Source organism: Suricata suricatta, chromosome 5 (assembly GCF_006229205.1).
Source record: "Suricata suricatta isolate VVHF042 chromosome 5, meerkat_22Aug2017_6uvM2_HiC, whole genome shotgun sequence".
Taxonomy (NCBI): domain Eukaryota; kingdom Metazoa; phylum Chordata; class Mammalia; order Carnivora; family Herpestidae; genus Suricata; species Suricata suricatta.
In genome coordinates, this window is record NC_043704.1 from 153,710,155 (window position 1) to 153,729,874 (window position 19,720).

At 62.9% G+C, this 19,720-nt stretch overlaps 1 protein-coding gene across 1 annotated transcript; it reads right to left on the minus strand.

The window, feature by feature from the left end:
- Positions 1-159: 159 nt before the first annotated feature.
- On the minus strand, positions 160-17,104 carry VILL (villin like). Its single transcript, XM_029940570.1, has 20 exons — positions 16,892-17,104; positions 12,751-12,832; positions 12,499-12,573; positions 12,061-12,266; positions 10,664-10,772; positions 9,434-9,544; positions 8,984-9,183; positions 8,543-8,621; positions 8,345-8,443; positions 7,516-7,654; positions 7,045-7,145; positions 5,529-5,685; positions 5,285-5,442; positions 4,637-4,816; positions 3,978-4,123; positions 2,914-3,058; positions 1,294-1,475; positions 1,003-1,084; positions 585-827; positions 160-368 (listed from the first exon to the last, which is right to left on the minus strand). The coding sequence occupies exons 2-20, from the start codon at positions 12,814-12,816 to the stop codon at positions 255-257; spliced, it is 2,592 nt and encodes an 863-aa protein (XP_029796430.1). The 5' UTR covers positions 12,817-12,832; positions 16,892-17,104; the 3' UTR covers positions 160-254.
- Between the last annotated feature and the right edge of the window lie 2,616 nt (positions 17,105-19,720).

Below are 19,720 nucleotides of genomic sequence, written 5' to 3' on the forward strand. Positions count from 1 at the left end.
AGAGACAAAGCCGTCCATGGAAAATAGAGCTCAGTCCTCTGGACTAGTCCCCCTCCAGGCCCACAGGCCCCTGCCCCCCCAGAGGCGGACCTGAACGCTCATGCCACACGTGGGAGGCCACGGACTTTTATTGGCTGGGGTGGAGAGGGTGACCAGGGAATGCCAGCAGGTGTCCCCGGTGCTCGGGTGCGTGTCGGGAAGGCACCCCTGGGGGTCCTGGCCACGTGAGCGGCACCGACGGGCGGGGCCTGGACTCAGAAAAAGCCGAGCTGCTGCTTCTCCCGCTGCTGCCTCCACTTGGCCATGCTATAGAACTCTTCCCTGGACTTCCCAAAGACCTCTCGGAAGTCAGAGTCTGAGAGATAGAACTGGTGGGGAGGGGGTGCAGGGGCTGGGGGTCAACACCCAGTGGTGTCACTGCAGGGCCCAAGGCTCTCCTCTCCCACCGTCCCCTCTGAAACCCACGCCTCCCCGGGCCACCTGCCCGCTGCCCACCATCAGTGGGCCGTGCCCGGGTTCCCCCCACTCAGTTTTAGGTGCACCGGTGCAGGGGCGGTGAGTGGCGGGGGGCAGTGGGCACCCACCTCCTTGCGGGCTGGGTCCACACCCTCCGGCAGGTCCTCAGCAGCCTGGTGCATCAGCTGTTCTCGGCGCAGGCTCCCACTGGCGGCGGGCCTGGGGCTGCCGCGGGGGCTGGCGTCACCTGCCTCGGGTCCCAGCTGCAGCCTCTTCCCTGAGCCGTCCCGGGAGCCCTTGAGGGTCTGCAGGGTCGGTGGGCACGCCCTGCCGTTGCCTGGCCGGCTAGACTGCTGGGAGGTGTCGAGTTCCTGCTCAGAGAGGGGACTCCGGCTGGGGGATGGAGAGGCTCCCCCGGGGGGGGGCCGCACTGAGCCCGCCGGCCCTCTTGCCCCCACTGCAAACCCTTCCTTGCCCGTTCTGCCCGTCCTGGTCATGCCAGCCAAGTGTGGACCGTGTTGGGAGCCTGGAGGGCCCAGTACTCACTGCTGTTAGCTCAGCTGTGGCCGGTATCGTGCCCAGGCTGCCTTCCAGCACCGCCTTGTAGGACTGTGTGCTCCAGCACCGCCTTGTAGGACTGTGTGCTCTGGGGGCAAGAATCAGGGCGAGGGCAGGATGGAGGGCACCACTGGGACCCGGGAGGGGGCCTGAGGACAAGACCAGGCCTCCGCCACCTGCATGGTGGGGGGGGGGGGTCCCCGCCTCCTCCCTGTCGGCCCAGGGCACACTCTCCCCGGAGTAGGCGGGGCTGCTGGGGATGCAGGTTCACTCACAGGCCACTTGTAGGGGTCCCAGCTGGGGAACCATCCAGTGAAGGTGGGGGGCTCGTGGCCCTGCTTGACGACCACAAGGGGCGTGTTGGGGCTCCTTGCTGCCGGGTGGGTCTGCAGGTACTCCTGGCCCCAGTCCACCACCGCTGTGGCCCGCTTCCCGGCAGCTTCCCCGAGCCACAGGAGGATCTGGGCCACAGAGGGGGCCTGGCCTTGGGCGAGTGGAAGGGCTGCCCAGAGCTGACCACGTCCCCCCACTTCTGTCCATTAGACGGCCTCGCACACTCCAGCCAACCAGGCACAGCCAGCGGGCTGGCCGCCGTACCCACACGCATCACCAGGCCAGAAGGTGACAGGCGTGGCTGTGTACATGCAGTCCACAAGTGTTTACTTAGCACCTACTGTGTGCCAGGAAAAAACCAGGCAAAACTCCCTGCTCTTCTAGAGCGCTCATTTTACTGGGGAGAGTAGACAAGTAAAACACCTACTGTATCAGATGCAGAAAAATAAGGCAGCGAAGACAGCACAGTGTGTGGGCATGGGGTGGATAGTGTCATTTTAATTTTTTTAATGTTTGTTTTTGAGTAGCAGAGAGACAAGACAAGCAGGGGAGCAGCAGAGAGAGGGAGACACATTATCTGAAGCTGCTCCAGGCTCTGAGCAGTCAGCACAGAGCCCGACACAGGGCTTGAACCCACAAACTGAGAGCATGACCTGAGCTGAAGTCAGACGTGTAACTGACTGAGCCCCCCAGGGGCTCCAATACTGTCATTTTAAATTAGATTCAGGGAGAGTCTTCCTGAGAAGGTGGCATTTGAGTAAAGATCTGGGGGAGGCGTGGGGGGCTAGCCGCTGTTCTACCCAGAAGGACTACCAGTGGAAGGCCCTGGGCGCGGCGAGCACGTCTAGGAGGAGCAGGGAGGCCACCGCGGCTGAGGCAGAGCCCTGGGGGTGGGGGACCGGCCCGACTCCAGGGCTGTAGTAGGGGCTTTGCTTTTGCTGAGATGGGAACACACGGGCCTCATGGCCGCAGCCACACAGTGTCACAGCCTCTGTGACGCAGACACGCGATCATAACTAAGACACCGTCCCCACAGTCACGTGGCCGCCCGGAAACACGGCCGCACCCCACCCCACAGCTGCGCACACTCCTGAAAACAGGGAGCCCCCAAAACTGCCACGTGTAGCTTCTCGGAGACAGTGACCCTGCCCCACAAATGTCACTCAGTCTCGGTCACCCAGGCTTAGTTTCCCCAGTGACAGCCGGCGCTTGGCCATGGACATGACAGGGTCACGCAGAGGAGTTGCACACGCGTGCAAACACTCTCGCTGACACGCTGGCCACAGGCCCCAGGCGCTGGAATCACAGGTGCCGCCGCAAGGCACACGCACTCACACCGAACCACACAACCAGCCACAGCCGCACACGAGTCCCAGGCACAGCCATCTCCAGAAGCCTCGTGGTGACACGCACGGTCACTCCCGCTGTCACCGTGTCACATGCCATCGCACACTCCCCCAGAGCCCTACACGGCTGGAAACACAGCCACGCCGCGGGCCAGTGGCACGGGCACGGCCAGCTCCCCGCCCCACTCACTCCCGGGCCGGACACAGGAGGCCGCCTCACCTCGTGCCAGGTGTCCAGCAACATGATGTCATACTTGTCCAGGTCCTCTTGGCGAAAGAACACCATTTCTGTGAGGACCAGGCGGCCCATCTGGCTGGAGCACTCAAACAGGCGGGGCTGGAAGCCGGAGACGTCCTCGGGGGGCCTGGCCGGGGCGGCGGTGGGCTGCGGGGGGGCTGCACACAACTGCGCCTCCGCATGGCGCCCCTGCCCCAGGGGAGGGGGCGCTTCTCCTGCAGGGGGCGCAAGGGCCCTCCTCCCGGCTCCCCCATCCCGAATTCAGTCCAGAGACACCTAACACCCCAGTGCCCCCATCTGTCGGTGGGGAAGCACTTACAGGACCTGCCTGCTGTGACACCAGCCACCAGGGAACCTGCCCAGCCGTGGGCCCTGGGGCGGAGACAGCCGGCCTGGCGGCCTGGCGGGGCGGGGTGGGGGCGAGGGGTGGGGCCTGGAGCCCCTGGCTGCAGCTTGGAGCCGGCCTCAGCCCCAAGGTGGGAGAGGGGAAGTGAGGCTGAGAGGGGCACAGTCCCACTTGGGAGCTCAGGGGACCTGCAGGGACTACAGAGCATAAGCCCGGCCCCGCAGGTCCACACGGCCGCCCTGACTCTGAAACCTTACCCCCGCCAGGACCTCACCCTTGCTTAACTTCTAACACACGCCCTGTCCGTTACACACTCCACACTCGCTGTTTATACACACGTCCCGCCCACGCCCACACTCTGGTACCAAGACCCCTGCGTTCGGACTGTGGGTTGGGAACGGGGCTTTGCTGTCCCCTCAGGCACTGGTAAGGTCCAGGACCGCGACAACGCAGGGAGCACATTCGCCAGCAGAGGGCGCCACGACCCAGCTCTCCTGGGCATCTTCCTGATCCCAGTTACCCAGGGCTGGGTCCTGAGGGGTGCACTGTGCTCGGGCAACTCCTGGAGTGGGGGACCAAGAGGCCTCAGCCCTAGGCGGCCCCTCCTGCTCTCTGTGTGACCCTTCCACAGTCACTCACCCTCTGTGGGTCTCAGTTTCCTTCTCTGTGTAAGGAGATCACCCTCCTCCAAACCCTGTACCTCTTGTCGCTGGGGTAGGGAGCCCGGCCTCCCAGGGCCTCCCAGAAGAGGGGAGGCTCCTGACCCTCCAGCACCATTTCTGTGTTCTCCGCAGAGATGGCAGTGACCGCCATCCGCGCCATCTCACGCTGGTCACCACTGCAGCCCTGGCCCACAGACAGCGGGGTCAGGCCCTAAAGGGGGAGGGATCTTCACCTCCACCCCCCCAGGGGGCTCTGGGGAGCTGGGCCTGAGGCACGAGAGGACAAAGCTGATCGCAGGGCATTCGTGAGCAAGGGATCTCGCCTTCCCCCTCCCTGGACTGGACCCTCTCCTGGTGCAGAGAATGGGATGGGGACCCCAGGCCCCGGGATCCTCTGTGGTTCATGAACATTGGAGGAAACTTCTGGCAAACTTGCCTCTTCTTCCCCTCCTGAGAGACCTGGGAAGGGACGTGCACCTTGCTTGAGGCAGGAAGGGGGGGGGTGGAAGGAGGAGAGGCAGGGCCTGGCCTGCCTCTGACCAGGGAACTCCCAGATCTACGAGTCAGGTTCCAGAGGGACCCCATGCCTGGCCTGGCTGGGGCCGGACACGAAGTCTGGGCCCTCCTGGGCCGTGGACCAGTCCCTGGCCTGGCACCCCACCTGAGGGATAAGCCCAGAGGTCGATGATAGAGGTACCTTTCCAAACCAGAGGTAGCAGACGCTGGCGGTGACCAGCAGGAAGATGTCACTGGAGTGGAGGGCCGAGGCCCGGGCTGGTACCTCCACGGTCCTGGTGGTGTAGCTGTCGGTGCCTTGCACGTGGAAGAGCCTCGTGGCAGGAGCTGGCTGCTCCATCCCGCTGTGCCCCATGTGCCCCTGGAAGGCGGCTGGGCCTCAGGACGAAGCAAGGGAGCCGCCTCCCTGTCCGGGTGATGGACAGACTGCCCTGGGGCCCGCCAGACTCCTGCTTGAAGCCACCACTATTTTCTAGACCCTCTGAGTGTGGAGAGTGAGGATCCCTCAGCCTGGGTGAGGGAACCAGGCCCTTTCCAAATGGATCCGGCCCCCAGCTCCGAGGAGTCAGGGCAAGGTTTCCCTCTGAGACAGAATGTGGGGACCCCAGGCAATGCCCCGGCTCCCTGTCAAGTCATCTTCTTCTCCTTCCGCTTTGTGAGGGGCTCCGGGGACCAGGGGCAGAAACTAAAGCAGGGGCCCCCTTGGAGCTCTGGGGTGTCTACCTGCACCAGGATCCCCAGGTGGCAAATGGGGCCCCTAGGCCGAAGAGAAGCTTAGCACGTGGCGGGGCCCGTGAGGCTGTGGCAACAGCAGCAGAGCGAGCCCCACCTGGAGGACCAGCAGCCGGCCCTGGGGGATGGCGAGGAGGTGAGGGGGCTCGCTGCCCATGGCCACACGCGCCTGCACCAGGGCTCCGCCGCGCGTGAGGTCCAGCTCCTCGGCATTGCAGTTCACGGCTTCGACGTCTTGTGGGGGGCGTGGCGGCCCTGCGGGTGGCAGTGGTGGGGGCCTGGAGCGGCTCCTGGGTCCCATTCTCCGGGCCTCAGGTCTGTGGCCCGGCAGTGCCTGCCACCCCTCTCGGGCCAGCGTACCTGCCACAGGTATAGGACGTACTGCACGTGGCCCATCTTCCGGTAGGTGTAGAGGACAAGGTAGCAGTTGCCTGCACACAGCTGCGCATGACTCCTGGGGTCCATGGGCTGCCTGCCCGAGTCCCGGATGCACCACACCTGGGGGGCAGAGGGCCGGTGGGCGCAGGGGCCCCTCCCCTGGAACCAGCCCACCCAGTCAGTGCCCGGCTGAGTAGCTCTCCTTGGCCTCGGCGCATGCGTCACCTGGGCCGGGCCTGCACAGGGACCCAAAGGTGACCCTTCCGCCACGGCCCCTGGGGCCCTCCACACTTGCGCTGGCTGCTCTCAGCCAGGACACGGTTGGCGTGCGGGGCAGGCAGGCCCTGGCACAGCTGCTTGCTGCCCTGGCCAAGCCCGCAGAAGCTGGGCAGCTGGGAGCCCTGGAGCTCTGGGGGAAAGTCTCTTTTCTCAAGTGTCACTTAAAAAGACAAAGCCTATTCAAAGGCTGAAAGTGAAGTACTTCCTCATACTTAACAGTGTGATTTCCTGTTTTCATGGGAGCCAGCACAGGCTCGGAGCCTGAAATCCCAGGTGGGCCTGCATGGGCACTGAGACCTCCTCAGTCCATAAAGCGGGCATAGCCACGCCCACCTTGACAATGGCAGGAAGCGTGCCTGGGCATTGTGTGCCCACGCAGAGCCTGACAGCTGTCCCTGGGTCAGCGTCCTCCAGCAGCACCAAGAGTCCCGCCGTTGGCAGAAGAGGCTGATCTCGAGCACACACGCTACCTACCCACGGGCAGGACCTCTCCCGCGTCAGGGGCCCCCCCCAGCCTGCCTGCCACAAGGGGTCCCCTCCTGGCCTCTGTGCTTGTAGTCAGAGTGGCAAGACCTCCCTCGTTCCCCCCCACCCCTTTCCCTGTCCCGCTCTGTCTCTCCCTGTGTACCCCAACTCTCTTGCTCTTCATGCCATCCCCCAACTCTGTCCCCTCCCTCCTCTGTCTCTCTCAGTCTCCTCTGTCTTTCTCTGACCGCTGTCCCTGTCTTCCTTTCTCCTAGCTCCCCCCACCCTGCCATGTCTCCTTGGTCCCTTCTCACTAACAGCCTCTATCTATCTGTATTAGAACAAATGCAAAAGGTAACTTTGGAGAAATGGTATTTTCTCTGTCCTCCACCTACCTCGAGAGCGAGGAACCCTTCTCAGAGGCCCGGAAGTCCTGTTCCAGAATCTCACAGCACCCCCACACCAGGGATTACATGTCTGAATTATATGTATGGTATGTCGTTTGCTTGACAAAAGGGCACAATTCAGTATTTTGAAGTGTTACCGTGCTGTGTGCCAAGGGTTACGGACGCACAGATTGATGAGGCGTGATGTGTGCGAGCCAGCGGCGGGAGGGCGTGCGCATACGCGCACATGCCCCGGGTGTCCCTGCGGGGATGCGCACTTGGGGGCACTTTAGCAGCCATACCGTTCACCCGTGCGCCTCTCTACTCCCAGCCACCTAACGCCCCTTACCTCCACCTTCCCAGAAGCGTCGTCCACCATCCTGAGCTGGGCAGCTAGCTCGGGCTGACTGTGCAGCTTGCCCACATCCAGCCTCCCCTGAACCGGTTTACCTGACGGGAGGGCACAGGGTGTCACTGGCGTCCTCGCCCGCCCGCGCCAACCGCACCCGCCCATCACTCAAAACCTCTCCTCCGACCACGCTCCCCCAGCCGGTGGCGCTTTCTGGGTGCTGCACCTTGTCACGCCCACTCTGTCCCCTGCAGACCTCACTCCGCGTCGGCCCCGCCCCGCCCCCAGTCTATCTCCCGCACCTGCCTGGTCCCGCTTACTCTGCGGTCCGCCCACCCAAGGTCTAGGGTCCCGCCCCACGCCGGCCCAGCCCCTCTCAGGCCACGCCCCCGGCCTTGTCCCGCCCGCTCCACCATCCCAGTGCGGGTCTGGGTGTCGCCCCGCCCCGCCGGCCCCGCCCCGCCCGCTCACTTATCCGGCCACGGGGCTTGTTCCCGCGCTGCTTAGTAGACCAAGACCGGAAGAGCTGCTGGAACGCGGCCGACTCGGCGCCGTCGTCCACCGCCTCCACGTTGGTGTAGGTCGGGTAGCCCTTGGCCTGGATGAAGCCCTGGGGCGGGGGCTGTGTCAGGCGTGCGGCCCGAGGGCCCAAACCTCCGCGCCACCCTGGGGGCCTGCCTCTCAGCGGAGCGCTGAGCAGTATTAATTAACCGAGCTCATGACCCGCTTAAGAAGTTGGCTCCTTTACTACCGACTTCTCTGAGGTCCCTGAGGACAAGCAAGGTCCCTTTAGTCTGGGCCTCGGGAAGGACGGGCCATGACAACCCCCCCCCCCCGCCCCCAGACTACGGGCAAAGCCCTGTCTCCTCTCCTCGCAAAGGACGGGGCGCCCAGTGCCATTTGCTTCTCGGACCTCCTGGCGGATCCATGGGCCCTGTTTACACATGGCTTCGTGGGTGCTCGCTCCCCCACCCCCTGCGGGGGCTCCCAGGGCAGGGTGCATGCCCCTGGTACCAGAGAGGGGCCCTGCGTTTTCCCTCGGACCCCCAGGCAGAACTCCATCTCCATCCTCAGACTGGGCGCCTCCTCTCCAGGCCTAGACCCCAGGGCGAAGCCAGTCTCCTCTATCAGACAGGCTCCCAGGGCAGGAAGGATCCATCTCCGGGCCCAAGGGTAGGACTCCCTCCCCTTCAAGAGCCCGGGAATGGATGTGTCCTCGCCTAGATTTCAGGGTACCGCCATAGCTCCCCTCAGACCCCAGAGCAGCTCGTGTCCCCGAGACAGGGCCCAACAGCTTCACCAGAGCCGGGCCAAAGGCAGCCTTGCTCTCTCGGAGGCTGGACCGGCGTCCCTGCCACACGTAGATCTTGAAACCGCTCTGGTCCAGGATATAGTAGTCCTGGGAGCAGGAGAGGGACTGGGCGGTAGGTGGCCCAGACTGGGCCGGGGTCATGGGGGGTGGGGACGGATGCCGGGACGGGGGCCAGGCTTGCCTCACCTCCTCCCGCAGTAGGTCTTGGGTTAGTGGGCAGGTCGCCAACTCCCGGATCACCAGGTCCTCCTCCTCCTCACTGACACTGGGGGACAGGCATCCGGATGTGGGGGCTCCCCCGGTGGGCTCCACTCCCGCCCCCTTAGCCCTTGCAGAGGCAGAGGGCATGGGGTCTGGGGCCCCGGATTGAAGTCCTAACTTCACCGCAGCCCTGCCCTGGAGACTCAGGCATCTCCCTGGCCCTCGGTGCCTCCTTGCCCCATCTGTACAATGGGCTTCTCAGAAAGGCAGTCATGCAAGAACACAGGTGGGGCCCCAAGCCCCACATGGCTTGCTCCTGAAACCCACGGGTCTTTTCTGGAGGACGTTCTAGAGACACGGTGTTAATGCGGTAATGACAGGCTGACCCAGGCATGCAGGCCCTGCCTGCTCCCAAGATCTGCTCACTGGTAGAGACGGACACTGGCCTTCTGCAGCTGGTTAATACTCTGGACGGGCACAGTGGCATGCAGGCCGCCCTCTCTGCAGCCCAGCACGACTTCCATGATCTGCATGAGGTCAGCGGCTTCGACTTCATTGTCCACCACACCAATCTGTGTGCGGCCACCACGCTCCCTTTCCTGGATGCTGCGGGTCAGGGCCAGGCCCTGTAGGATGGGACCCGGCAGTCAGGTCAGGTTTCCCAGTGTGCCCTCCCCCCAGCCCTCCCCACTGCTGATCATCTACCCCAGATCCTTCCTGTCACACCTCAGCTCCCAGAGCCTGGGGGTGAGGGGAGGGGCTGGACTCAGGTGGCACACAGCAGGTGCTTCTAAGGTCGTAGTGGAGAACCCAGCCCACCTCCTGAGGCGTCTGAGGGTAGCCCTGCATCCCGTAGCCCCCAAGGTAGACACTGACCCGCGCCTTCTCAGTGGCGCTGCTCTCGGGCCCGGTCCACTGGATCATCAGCTTGCCCAGGTCCAGCAGGAAGATGCCTCCCTTGTTAAAGCTGTTCCAAGAGAGCTCCACCTGCCGGAGGCGGCGGGCAGGGCAGGAAACCGTGGAGGGGCACCGCAGCCGGCGCCACCGACGTGAGCACAGCTCACCTGTGTGCCCGCAGCTGTGTGCAGCGGGGCGCGTGTGACCACGACAGCAGCACTATGGCGTGTAAGCGTGCTCTGAGTGACTGTGTGAGACCTTGCAAGCCACCTGTGGGTGTTGCTGTGCGCATCTCTAGGCAGTGCTGTAGGTGATGCTGCTTTCCCGGGGTGCACGTGGTCATGGCACTCTGCACTCAGTGCACGTCTGTGCCGCACATGTGTACGCGTCCTGTGCTTACCCACATGTGTAGATGTCTGTGTACATGCTCATGTGTACGTATATGGGGGCACATCAAATGTTAACCGGTGTGTGAGCTCATGGGGGACAATGTGCATGTCCCCTCATCGGGGACGACGTGTTATCCGTGGGTAAGGCGAGTGATCATCCAAAGAGACACTTTGGGGAGTAAAGGGATGAATGCTAGATAGTGATGCCAAGCTGAGGGGCGAAACCCGGGGCTTCGTGTTGTCCCTGTGTGACCAGGGGTGTGCGATCACTGCATCTGGGGAGAGTGTGCCCGCGCCTGTGGGTGGCAAGGACAATGTGCACCCCGCACATCATGCCACTTCCCACTGTGCTTACACGGACCAGCCGGGTGCACCATTTTGTCCGCCTCCCCAAGTTCTTTTTTTTTTTTTTTTTAAGTTTTTAATGTTTATTTTTGAGAGAGAGTGAGCGCGCATGAATGGGGAAGAGTCAGAGAGAGGGAGACACAGAATTGGAAGCAGGTTCCAGGCTCTGAGCGGTCAGCACAGAGCCCGACGTGGGGCTCGAACCCATGAACCATGAGATCGTGACCCGAGCCGAAGTCAGACGCTTAACTGACTGAGCCCCCCCAGGCCCTCCGGCCCCCCCAAGTTGTTAATGTGCCCAAGGGATTGGGGAGGAAACGGGATCAGAGCAGCTGCGGGGCGGGGGGAGGGGGGGGCGGCAGCAGCCCGGCTCCGCCTTCTCCCTCCTCCTTCAAGCCAGGTCATCCTGGAATGCCCACCGCCCAGCCCCGCCCCCCACGCATCCCTGAACTTCAATGCGCAGCCTCGGCCTCACCTCGCGGGCCGACAGGTGCTTCCCCCCGTGGATGCGCAGCAGTCTCTGGATGTCGTACAGGTTGGTCTCCACGTGCGTGAGGGCACAGGCCAGGCCTCCTGTCCTGTAGCTGAGGAGCGGATGGTGTCCCATGGGAGCCCCTCCACAGCCGCGCGCCGGAGTGCGTGCGGTGGGGGCCGGAGGGGACACACACGTGCCTACTGAGGTCCGAGCACGGAGCGCAGACGCGGGGCAGGAGTGTGTGTGTGCTTACGTGCTCACTTGCATGTATGTGCGGGGCGTGGTATGTTTATCCATGTATAGATGTAAATACATGCATGCTGTGCGGGCACACACCCGTGTACCATGCGTGTATGCCCGTGTAGCATGTATGCATATCCATATACCATGCGTGTATACCCGTGTAGCATGTATAGAAGTGGGGCTTTGTCCATGTAAGTACAGATGTGAGAACATGGAATTTGGGTACGTGTGCACATGGACACGGATATTCCCATATATGTGTAGACGTGCCCACCTACAGGCCCATCGAATGGAGTGGTATGTTTTCTGTGTGTGCGCATATAAGTGTGTTTGCAGATGGGGTTTAACTGTATGACACAAACGATCAAGTGTTGGCATTTTCCTGTGGTTTAAGATACTGCACTCCTTAACTGAATACATTTTGAAGCAATTTACAGCAACAGACATATTTCTGGTGGGCACATAACGTAACTCAGAATGGCACTGGTATCCGCTCCTGGGTCTATACCCAAGGGAAATGAAAAACGTGTCCCCACAGAAGGCTTGTAGACGAGGCGGCCGTGAACTAAATGCAGCGTGGTGGTCACTCCGGGACGGGGGAGTCAAGCCCTCGCTCGGGGCTCCTTAGACTGTACACTGACGGAGGCCAATTATACGCCAATAAAACGGGGGAAACCCGTGTATTCAAATGTCAGTCACAGCATTATCCGTAACAGCCCCAGCGTGGAAGCAATCCAAACACCCCCTAAGTGATAAGTACACAAATACAATGTGTGGCCGGGCTCCATTTATAAAAATGTCTGGAACAGACGAATCTATACAGACTGAAGGGAGAAAATGTTTGGGGGGGCGGGGGTGGAGTGTTGGGAAAGGTGCGGGGCTTCTTTTGGGGGTGACAAAGGTGGTGTGTAACTGTGGTGACGTTGCCCAGGTTGGTGAGTGTACTAAACCTCACTGAATTTATACTTTAAACGGGCCACTTGTAGGTAAGTGGGGGCCCAAGCGCATCTGTTGTGGACGCCAGCACAGACGTGCCTGCGGGGAATTGGGGAGACGTGGCAGGTATGGGGTCCGTGACCCCGGAAGGACGTCTTCCCCTCACCCGGAACCCCCAGGCCAGGGGACGGGGCAGGGTCACCCCAGGCCGCACTCACATGATTCCGGGGCGGAAGTAGCTGCGGAAACAGTCGGACTCGTGGCCCTGCGCCTCCCGGTGCTGCACGGGGACGCCATCCAGTGTCACCTGCAGCCGCCGCACGGAGGCCACCGCCGCGTCCTGCGCCTCGGCGCCCGCCTCCTTCCCGACCCAGTAGTGCAGGTCGCCGCACGGCCCCTGTGTGGCTTTCAGGCCCTGGGGAAGCTGGAGTCCAGGTGTTGGGGGGGGTGGACACTGAGACCCAGGATGCCCCGCGGGACCCAGGCAGGCACTGCCCTGGGGCGGGAGGTTGATGCGGGCACAGAGGCCTCAAAGCCAGCTGCCTCCTTGCGTCCCTGGCCGCCCGCCTCCCTCTTCCCAGGGTGGAGCTTGGTGTGCGTGATGGGACTCCCCAGCTGGGCCATGCCACCCTCTGCCGGGCCCCCCAGAGGCTCACATGGAGGGCGACGTAGCAATGCTTCTCAAAGAAGTTCCCATAAGCCTTCTCGGGTACGGGCACCATCCTCAGGTTCTGGCAGAAGAGGTGCTAGTGAAGCTCAGCGGGGCCCTCACCCAGCCTCCTCCTCACCTGTGACCCCGGGGCGGGCGGGGGAGGTGGGGGTGCCGAGTTGGTGGGCCGGAGATGCCTAGTCCCCGCGACCGCACACTCCCCGAGTCACCAGCTCTGCCGTCTGGCTGTGCCGCTCACCTCGATGACCCATATGTGGAGGTCCCTGTGGCTCTCAATGGCTGGGAGGCCCTCGTTGATGTCCATCCGGGGCCAGGCGGGGCTGAGGGGGAAACAAGAGCCAGGGTTCTCAGGCCCCGGCCGCCTGTGCTCAGGGCTCCAGGCAGCACCTGTCCCCACCTGCCGCTCTCCGGAGCGCTGTCGTCATCGAATAGGCCTGTGATCAGGAGGGCTCTCCTGGGACACAGACGCCAGCACACCGGCACAGGGGCTTTGCAAACGGATCTGGCTTGTTGTCTGTGGGTGTGCTCCCGCAGCAGGGCCAAGCTCTGTGGACAGGGATGGGCCTTGAACCCCGAGAGCCTTGTGGACAAGGAGTTAGAAGCAGGCTGCACGGACAGGCCCAGGCTCCACTAGGAAAAGCTGATCCACAGGGAGGGGCAGGCTGCGCAGCAGGCTCCCAATATCACGCTGAGTCCTGCAGACAAAGGCAGGCTGTGCGCTGAGGGACAGAGCTGCCAATAGGCCCGGGCCTTCCAGACACTTAGGTGCAGGCACCCGCAGAGAGTGGTAGGCTACAAGGATGGAAAAAGGCTCTGCATACAAACACAGGCTCTGCAAATAGGGGCAACTTCCTCAGACTGAAGCAAGGGATGCAACGGACACAGGGTCTCTTGACAACACTGAGTTCTGTAGCCAGGGGCCACCTGTCTGTCGAAGGACCGCCTGACACAGAGACACAGACTCTATCCAGGAAAGTCAGACAAACAAGCGAAGGCTGTGAACACAAAGAAGGCCCTGCGGACAGCCCCTGATTCTGCAGGCCTGGACGAATGTTCCAGAGTGAAGACTTTGTGAATACAGATGGGGACACACCCTTAGGGTAGGTACTCTTTACATAAGGGACAAACTGCAGATACAGATAGCACGCAGATACACAAGGCTCTGCAAACAGGCACAGCAGAGACAGTGGCAGCCTCTTGCAGGAAGCAAGCACCTCCAGGCACGGTCAGACGCTGTGAGCAGGAGCAGCCTTGGAACATAGACCCAGATCCTGCATGTGCAGAGATGGGACCCGGCTGGGCAAACAATCAGGAATTCTGCAGAGAGATCCAGACTGAAAAAAAAGACACAGGCTCTGCAAACAGAGGCTCTGCACACGGAGACTCGGCAGACAGGGAGAGGTTTTGTAAGCCTCCACATGCTCTGCACACAGACGGGTTCTGTTAACGGTGACAGCTCTGCACACAGACAGGTTCTGTTAACGTGACAGCTCCTTCAGAAAGGGCAGGGCCTGCTGAAATGAGCTGGCAGGGAGATCAGCTTTGCGGTCAAGCATGGATGGCCCAGACTTGGGTGACATCCTGAAACAGGACTGGGGTCTGTCAAGAGCCCAGCTTCTGCAAACAGGGACAGACCTCACAGAAAAAGGTGAATCCCAGAAGCAGATAAAGGCTCTGTCAATCGGGGCACGTTCTGCTCACAGGGCTGTGCTGTGCACAAGGACACAGAGGCTCCCAGAGAGACACGGTGTCCTCTGACAGTGGTAACCCTTGGCACGAACAGATCCTGTCAGCGGGCACAGCTCCCTCCAGGGAGAGTCAGATAGGACGTGCACACAGAGGCCGTAAAGTGTCACAGATGGCACAAATAGGGCTCAGACCCAGGCTCTGATAGGAAAAGCCTCGGCAAACAGGGCGTGGGCTGGAGACAGAGGCACTTGCTGTGGAGGAAACAGGGGCTGCCGACGGGGACAGGCTCTGCAAACGAGGCTTTGCATACAGGAAGTGTCTTCAGGCAGAAGAGAGGTGTCCCAGACAAAGACACCAGGCCAACTCTGCAGACACGGATGGGTCCTGTGTGCAGGGCAGCGTCGGCCAGGACAGCAGATCCTGTGCACAGAGAACTAGGGAGGGACTGTCTAAAAAGCCAGGTTCTGACAAAAGACCCTGAAAGGAGCCTCATGACACAGGCTCAGGAGACACACCGAGAAGACGAGGTTTCTGCAAACCCAGGTCAGATTGCACTGAGGACTGTCGCCAGGGACTGTGATAGACTCTGTAGCAAGCAGCAGGCTTGGCCCTGTGCGACAGTGGGGCATCGAGCATAGGCACTCTTACCTGCCTGAAGCAGAGCTGAACTCAATAACAGGCCCTGCAAACCGCCGCGGGCTCTGCAAACAGTGACTCAGCTCCCAGAGCGCTGTGGGGTTCTCAGTGTGCCGAGGCCGCGGAATGAGGCGGGTCTGGGGAGGACGGGGGCTCTCGCTGTTGTTACATCTCAGCAGGTGACCATCAGTCACCCCAGGCTTCCCTGGCAAGACTCCTGCACAAACCCGCATGTGAGGGTCTCTCAGCCAACCTGAATCCGGCCGGCCGCGAATCTGCTTCTCGCTGCGGCTCGGCCCAAGACCGGCGAGTCACTCTCCCTGACTTCCTCCTTCCTAGTGACCCTAGTGCGAGGTCAGGGGCCCCCCACTCCGCTCCAGCCAGGTCACAGCAGCAGCGGGACCCCCGCGGCTCTCTGCTGACCCTGCACGACAGGGTGCCCTAGGTGGGCAGTTAGCTGACAGACGCAGCATGACTCAGAGCCGCCCGTTCCTCGAACCTTTGTCCAGGGGCCCTGGCCCCGCTGAGCTCACAGTTCACGGTGGGGAACTCCCAGCCCTCCCGGAGAGGAGGCTTCTGGAAGCCTGGAGTGGGGGTGGGAGCTGCCCCGGGCAGGGCGGGCAGAGGGGCGGACGCTGTGGGTATGGTCTCCCTCACGGGAGCAGAGGGCAGCCAGGGCCCAGGACGTGGCCCCCGGGTGACCGCCAGCCCCTGGACACCCCACAGTCAGTGTATCGGTGTGGAGTTTGTGCACTGAGCGAAGGCGGATGGAGGCGGGTCACCCTGTGCCCAGCTGCACCTGCAACCAGGGCTGCAGAACATCCTGTTGGTGTGACGGTGACATGGGGGACAAGCAGGCCCGCTGATCACGGCAAGGTTGTCCCAAGCACCAGAAAGCAGGGGACGACACTGAGTGACAGGTGTGGTAACACTCAGTGGTGATGGACAGTGACGGCGACCAGGGCCCAGGTGGGCAGGGGCCAGAGGTACACAGTACGGGCTGTAGAGCACATAACAGTGAAGAACAGCGACAGAATGGGCCACCAGGGGCCCCCGGGGGGCAGCAAAGTCAAATTGGAGGCCAGAGGCTGGGACACCAGGCAGGGCAGCCTCACCCCACCCGCAGGGGCTGGGAGGGCGCCCCCTAGCCAGTTCTGGCCGGGGGAGCCAACCTCTCAGGGCGTGAGGCCCTCATCCCCATGGAACCTGGGTTCGGGGGGTGGGGGCAGGGATGCTCCCAGGCTGGGGGGCTGCTCTTCCCACCCAGGCAGTTGCCTTCTCCCTCAGGGGAGCCCTTCCCTTCCCAGAGCACCTGCTCTAAACCACCCGCCTTGGATGTCCACTCTTCCCCTGTGGGGCTCCCTTCTGTCACCTACCCTGCGTGGGCCCCCCACCCTGCGTCCTCTCCCTCCTTCTGAAAGCCCCCCCTTTTCCCTGGGGGCCTGCCCCCTCCAGCCTGGGGCTCCCTTCTCCCCCAGCTGCCTAGTCCATCTTCTGAACGACCGACCCCCTCTTCCCTGTTTCCCCTCCTTTCCTGGGCGCCCCCGCCCCGTCTGCGCTGGGCAGCCTCCCCTCCCACATCTTTCCTCAGCCCCCACTCTCTGCCTTCCCTGCCCCCAGTGCTCCCTTCTCCCCTCAGCGCCCCCTCCCTCCATTTCCCTGCCACACCCCTTTTCTCCCCTGTGTTCTCAGCACCCGATGCCCCCTCCTTTCCCAGCCCCCCTCCTCTGGTGCCCCGTGACCACTTCTTCCTCCTAGCTACCTGTGAAAGCGGGGACCCCAAGGTCACCTTGCCTACTGGAGTCGGAGCAGGGAGGGCCGGGCCTGGGCTACAGGTAGACGGACTCTGGGCCACAGCCCCGCCTGCACTCCCCCCCCTCACCCCCCGCAGGCTCCCGGCCAGGCCTCCCTGCCCCCATCCATGTTGTTGGCTGCCTCCCAGGTTCTGGTGGCCCCCAGACAACCCTGAGCCCAAGGGCCTCTGGCTAGACCCCCTGACTCGAGCAGTGCCTCCCCCTCAGCCGACTCCGAAGCCCCCTCCCTGGCAGGCCTACCTTCTGGCAAGTGCTCTCTTTCCGGGCCAGTGGCAATGCTGGGCGCGTCCCCTAACCTGTCCCCCGCGCTGCAACTCAATCCCTGCTCCTGCCCAGCAGGACACACCCGCTGCCCGAGGGCCGGGCTTCCAGTGCAGTCAGTCAGTCATTCGGTCAACAAATATTGACCCAGTTCTCTGAGAGCCATCCCCCATCCCCAGGGCACAGTGGGGCATGGAGGCCTGGGCCTGGGCCAAGGTGTGGGGCGTGGCTATCCTGTGACCTTCCTTCTCTTGGATCCTCCCCCCTGCCCGCCACCCCCCCCCCCAGGCCAGGCCACTCAGCAAACTTTAGGAGGAAGGAGGACCAAGTGGGGGCAGTCTGGCTCTGTGAGACCCAGGTCACTTCAGGAGGTGGGGAGGTGGCCAGCATCTCTGCTGTGCCCCCTGCTCCCAGCCCGGGCTTGCCACCCAGCACGGCCATCCCAGGGGCCCTGATACCCATCGTGGGAGAGGCCGGTCCTGCGCTTGCAGGGGGGACGCCTCCTGCACACCTCGAGCTGCTCCCTGCTTTCCTTCCTAATTGTGGGAGGGGGAGGTGCTGAACACAGAGCCTTCCAGAGACTCTAGGAACAGGGCCACACCTTCCTTTAGCCACAGGCCGCAGTCCTAGCCACGGCCCAGCCCGTGGACACTGCTCCCGGGACGCACGGCCGAGACCTGCCCGGTGGCCCCCGTGTCCAGTCCTCACCCCCCTGCTCCCTGCCCCAGAGAGGATGTGCGTCCACCTGTACCCGGGGGACCTGCTACCAGCATGCCAGCATGTACAGCCTAAGTGCCACTTTTTAAACAATGTGTTTATTTAAATTCCAGTTAGTTAACATGACTGTGCCTCACAGCCACGTCCCTGTGTGTGGCGGACCATGTGTGAGGGAGTGCCAACCCTCTGCTCCCTTCTGTGTCCTGCGTGTTTGGCTGTGCCGGCGCTCGCCTGGTCCCCTGACTTCTCATGTCCCTGTGCTCAGCGAAATCCCGGGTCCCCGTTCCTCCCCTCCCGGCCTCGGATCCTCCCCTCCGCGCACCTCAGTTCCGCCTGGCCTCAGTTCCGGAAGCTCCTGGAAACGGCGGTGCCTGGCTCACTTTCCTTCCCCTTGGTGCCCAGGGGCCCCGCCGCCCACCCCTCCGTCTGAAAGCAGCACGCAGACCCAGTGTCCCCCCACCTTGCTGGCCTCTGTGCCCTCCCCGCTGGGCCCTTCACGTGGCAGCGGGCACACGCCTCGGGCCTTAGCTCCTGTCTCTTTTCTGTTCTCTTCCAGGTTCCGTCCCCTGGCGGGAAATACCAGGGAAACATGAGGGTCTCTTCCGGCACCGGCCCCAGCTCCTCCCGCCCCCCACCTGTCCTTCACGTGTCTCCTGGCACGTCTGACCTCACACTTGACGTCTGTCCTCTCCCGAGGCCAGGAACTGGTATCAACATCCAGCTGGTGGCTCAGGCCCCTACCTGGGGCCCTTCCCGGGTTCCTCTCCTGTCACATGCACAGGGCAGCCACTGGCCAGTCTCGATCCATCCTCGACCCTGAACTTGGCCGGCCCTTCCTGCGCTGCCCTGCGAGCCAGCCTCTCCCAGTTGGGCACAGGCCTCCATCTGTGTCTCCTGGTCTCTCTGGCCCCTACGTCCCTGTTCCCACAGTAGCCAAAGGGGTCTCTTAACCAAATAGGTCACACCGTTCCCCTGCTTCAGACCTTCCAGTGGCTTCCCTAAGACAAAGCCCCAGACTGCCTGTCCCTTTGGCTGCATCTCCATTCACTCTCCCCAGTCATTACTCACTGGGCTCAAGCTACAAATTTCTCATGGTCCCTTAAGACACCAACTTCCTTCTCGTCTCGGGACCTATGTACCTGCTGTTCCGTCTGGTGGGAGCCTGTCCCGGAACTCGTCCCATGCTCTGCCCTCAGCCGAAATGTCGCGTCCCCAGGGGGGCCTTCGGCGACCACGCAGATTAACGCAATGCCCCTTGAAGCCACCTGCCACTTGCCTCATCTCCCTAGCGCTCCCGGAAGCGGAAGCAGACAACCTCACACGGTTCTCGGCGCCTCCGGCCCCAGCTGCCGAGGGAGGCCCGTGGGCAGAGCCTTGCCCACTGTGGGGGCCGGCGTCGCGCCGCCGCTGCGTAGTACGTCTCCGTCGGCGTCCTCCTGCGTCCGCCCTGGTCCCCGCGGCCTCTTCTGGGGCCCTTCCGGGAGCCGAGGCCTGGAGCTGGAATGCCCCAGAGCCAGGGTCTGCCCCCGGCCGAGGCGCCCCCTGGCTGCGGGGTTCTGACCCATTGCTCGGGCTTCTTCTGGGCGGGCGAGTCCTCCTGAGAGACGGCATCACTCTCCCTGCCTCTGTCTCTCTTTCCGGCCAGGCGGGATGGCCCAGCCGCTCCGCTTAAATACCGCCCAAGGAGGAGGTGTGGCCTTGGGTGGGCGGGGCAGTCGCCGGCCCCGCCCCTTCCGGCCTAGTACCAGGACCACTGCCCTCTGGTTCTCCAGTGGGTGTCCCAGGCCTCCCCAGAGTCCCTCCCAGATGGATGCTCCTCCTGGAGACCAGGTCCTGCGGGGAGGAGGGGGGAAGTGCACCCCCCGGAGGCAGACAGGGTGTGGGGTGGGATGGCCTGGAAACATCCAGACCCCACGCCTTCCAGGAGAGCAGGCTTAGGCCCACGTGGGACCCTGCACTGGATACAGGTTGCGGAGAAGCAGTGACACCGTCACCAGGGCCCAAGAGCGACTCCTCGGAGGGTGCCGTGGGGGGAAACCCCTAGGGACAGAGGAAGTGGAGTCTGTCGCGGTGCCCGCAGGGCCACCATTC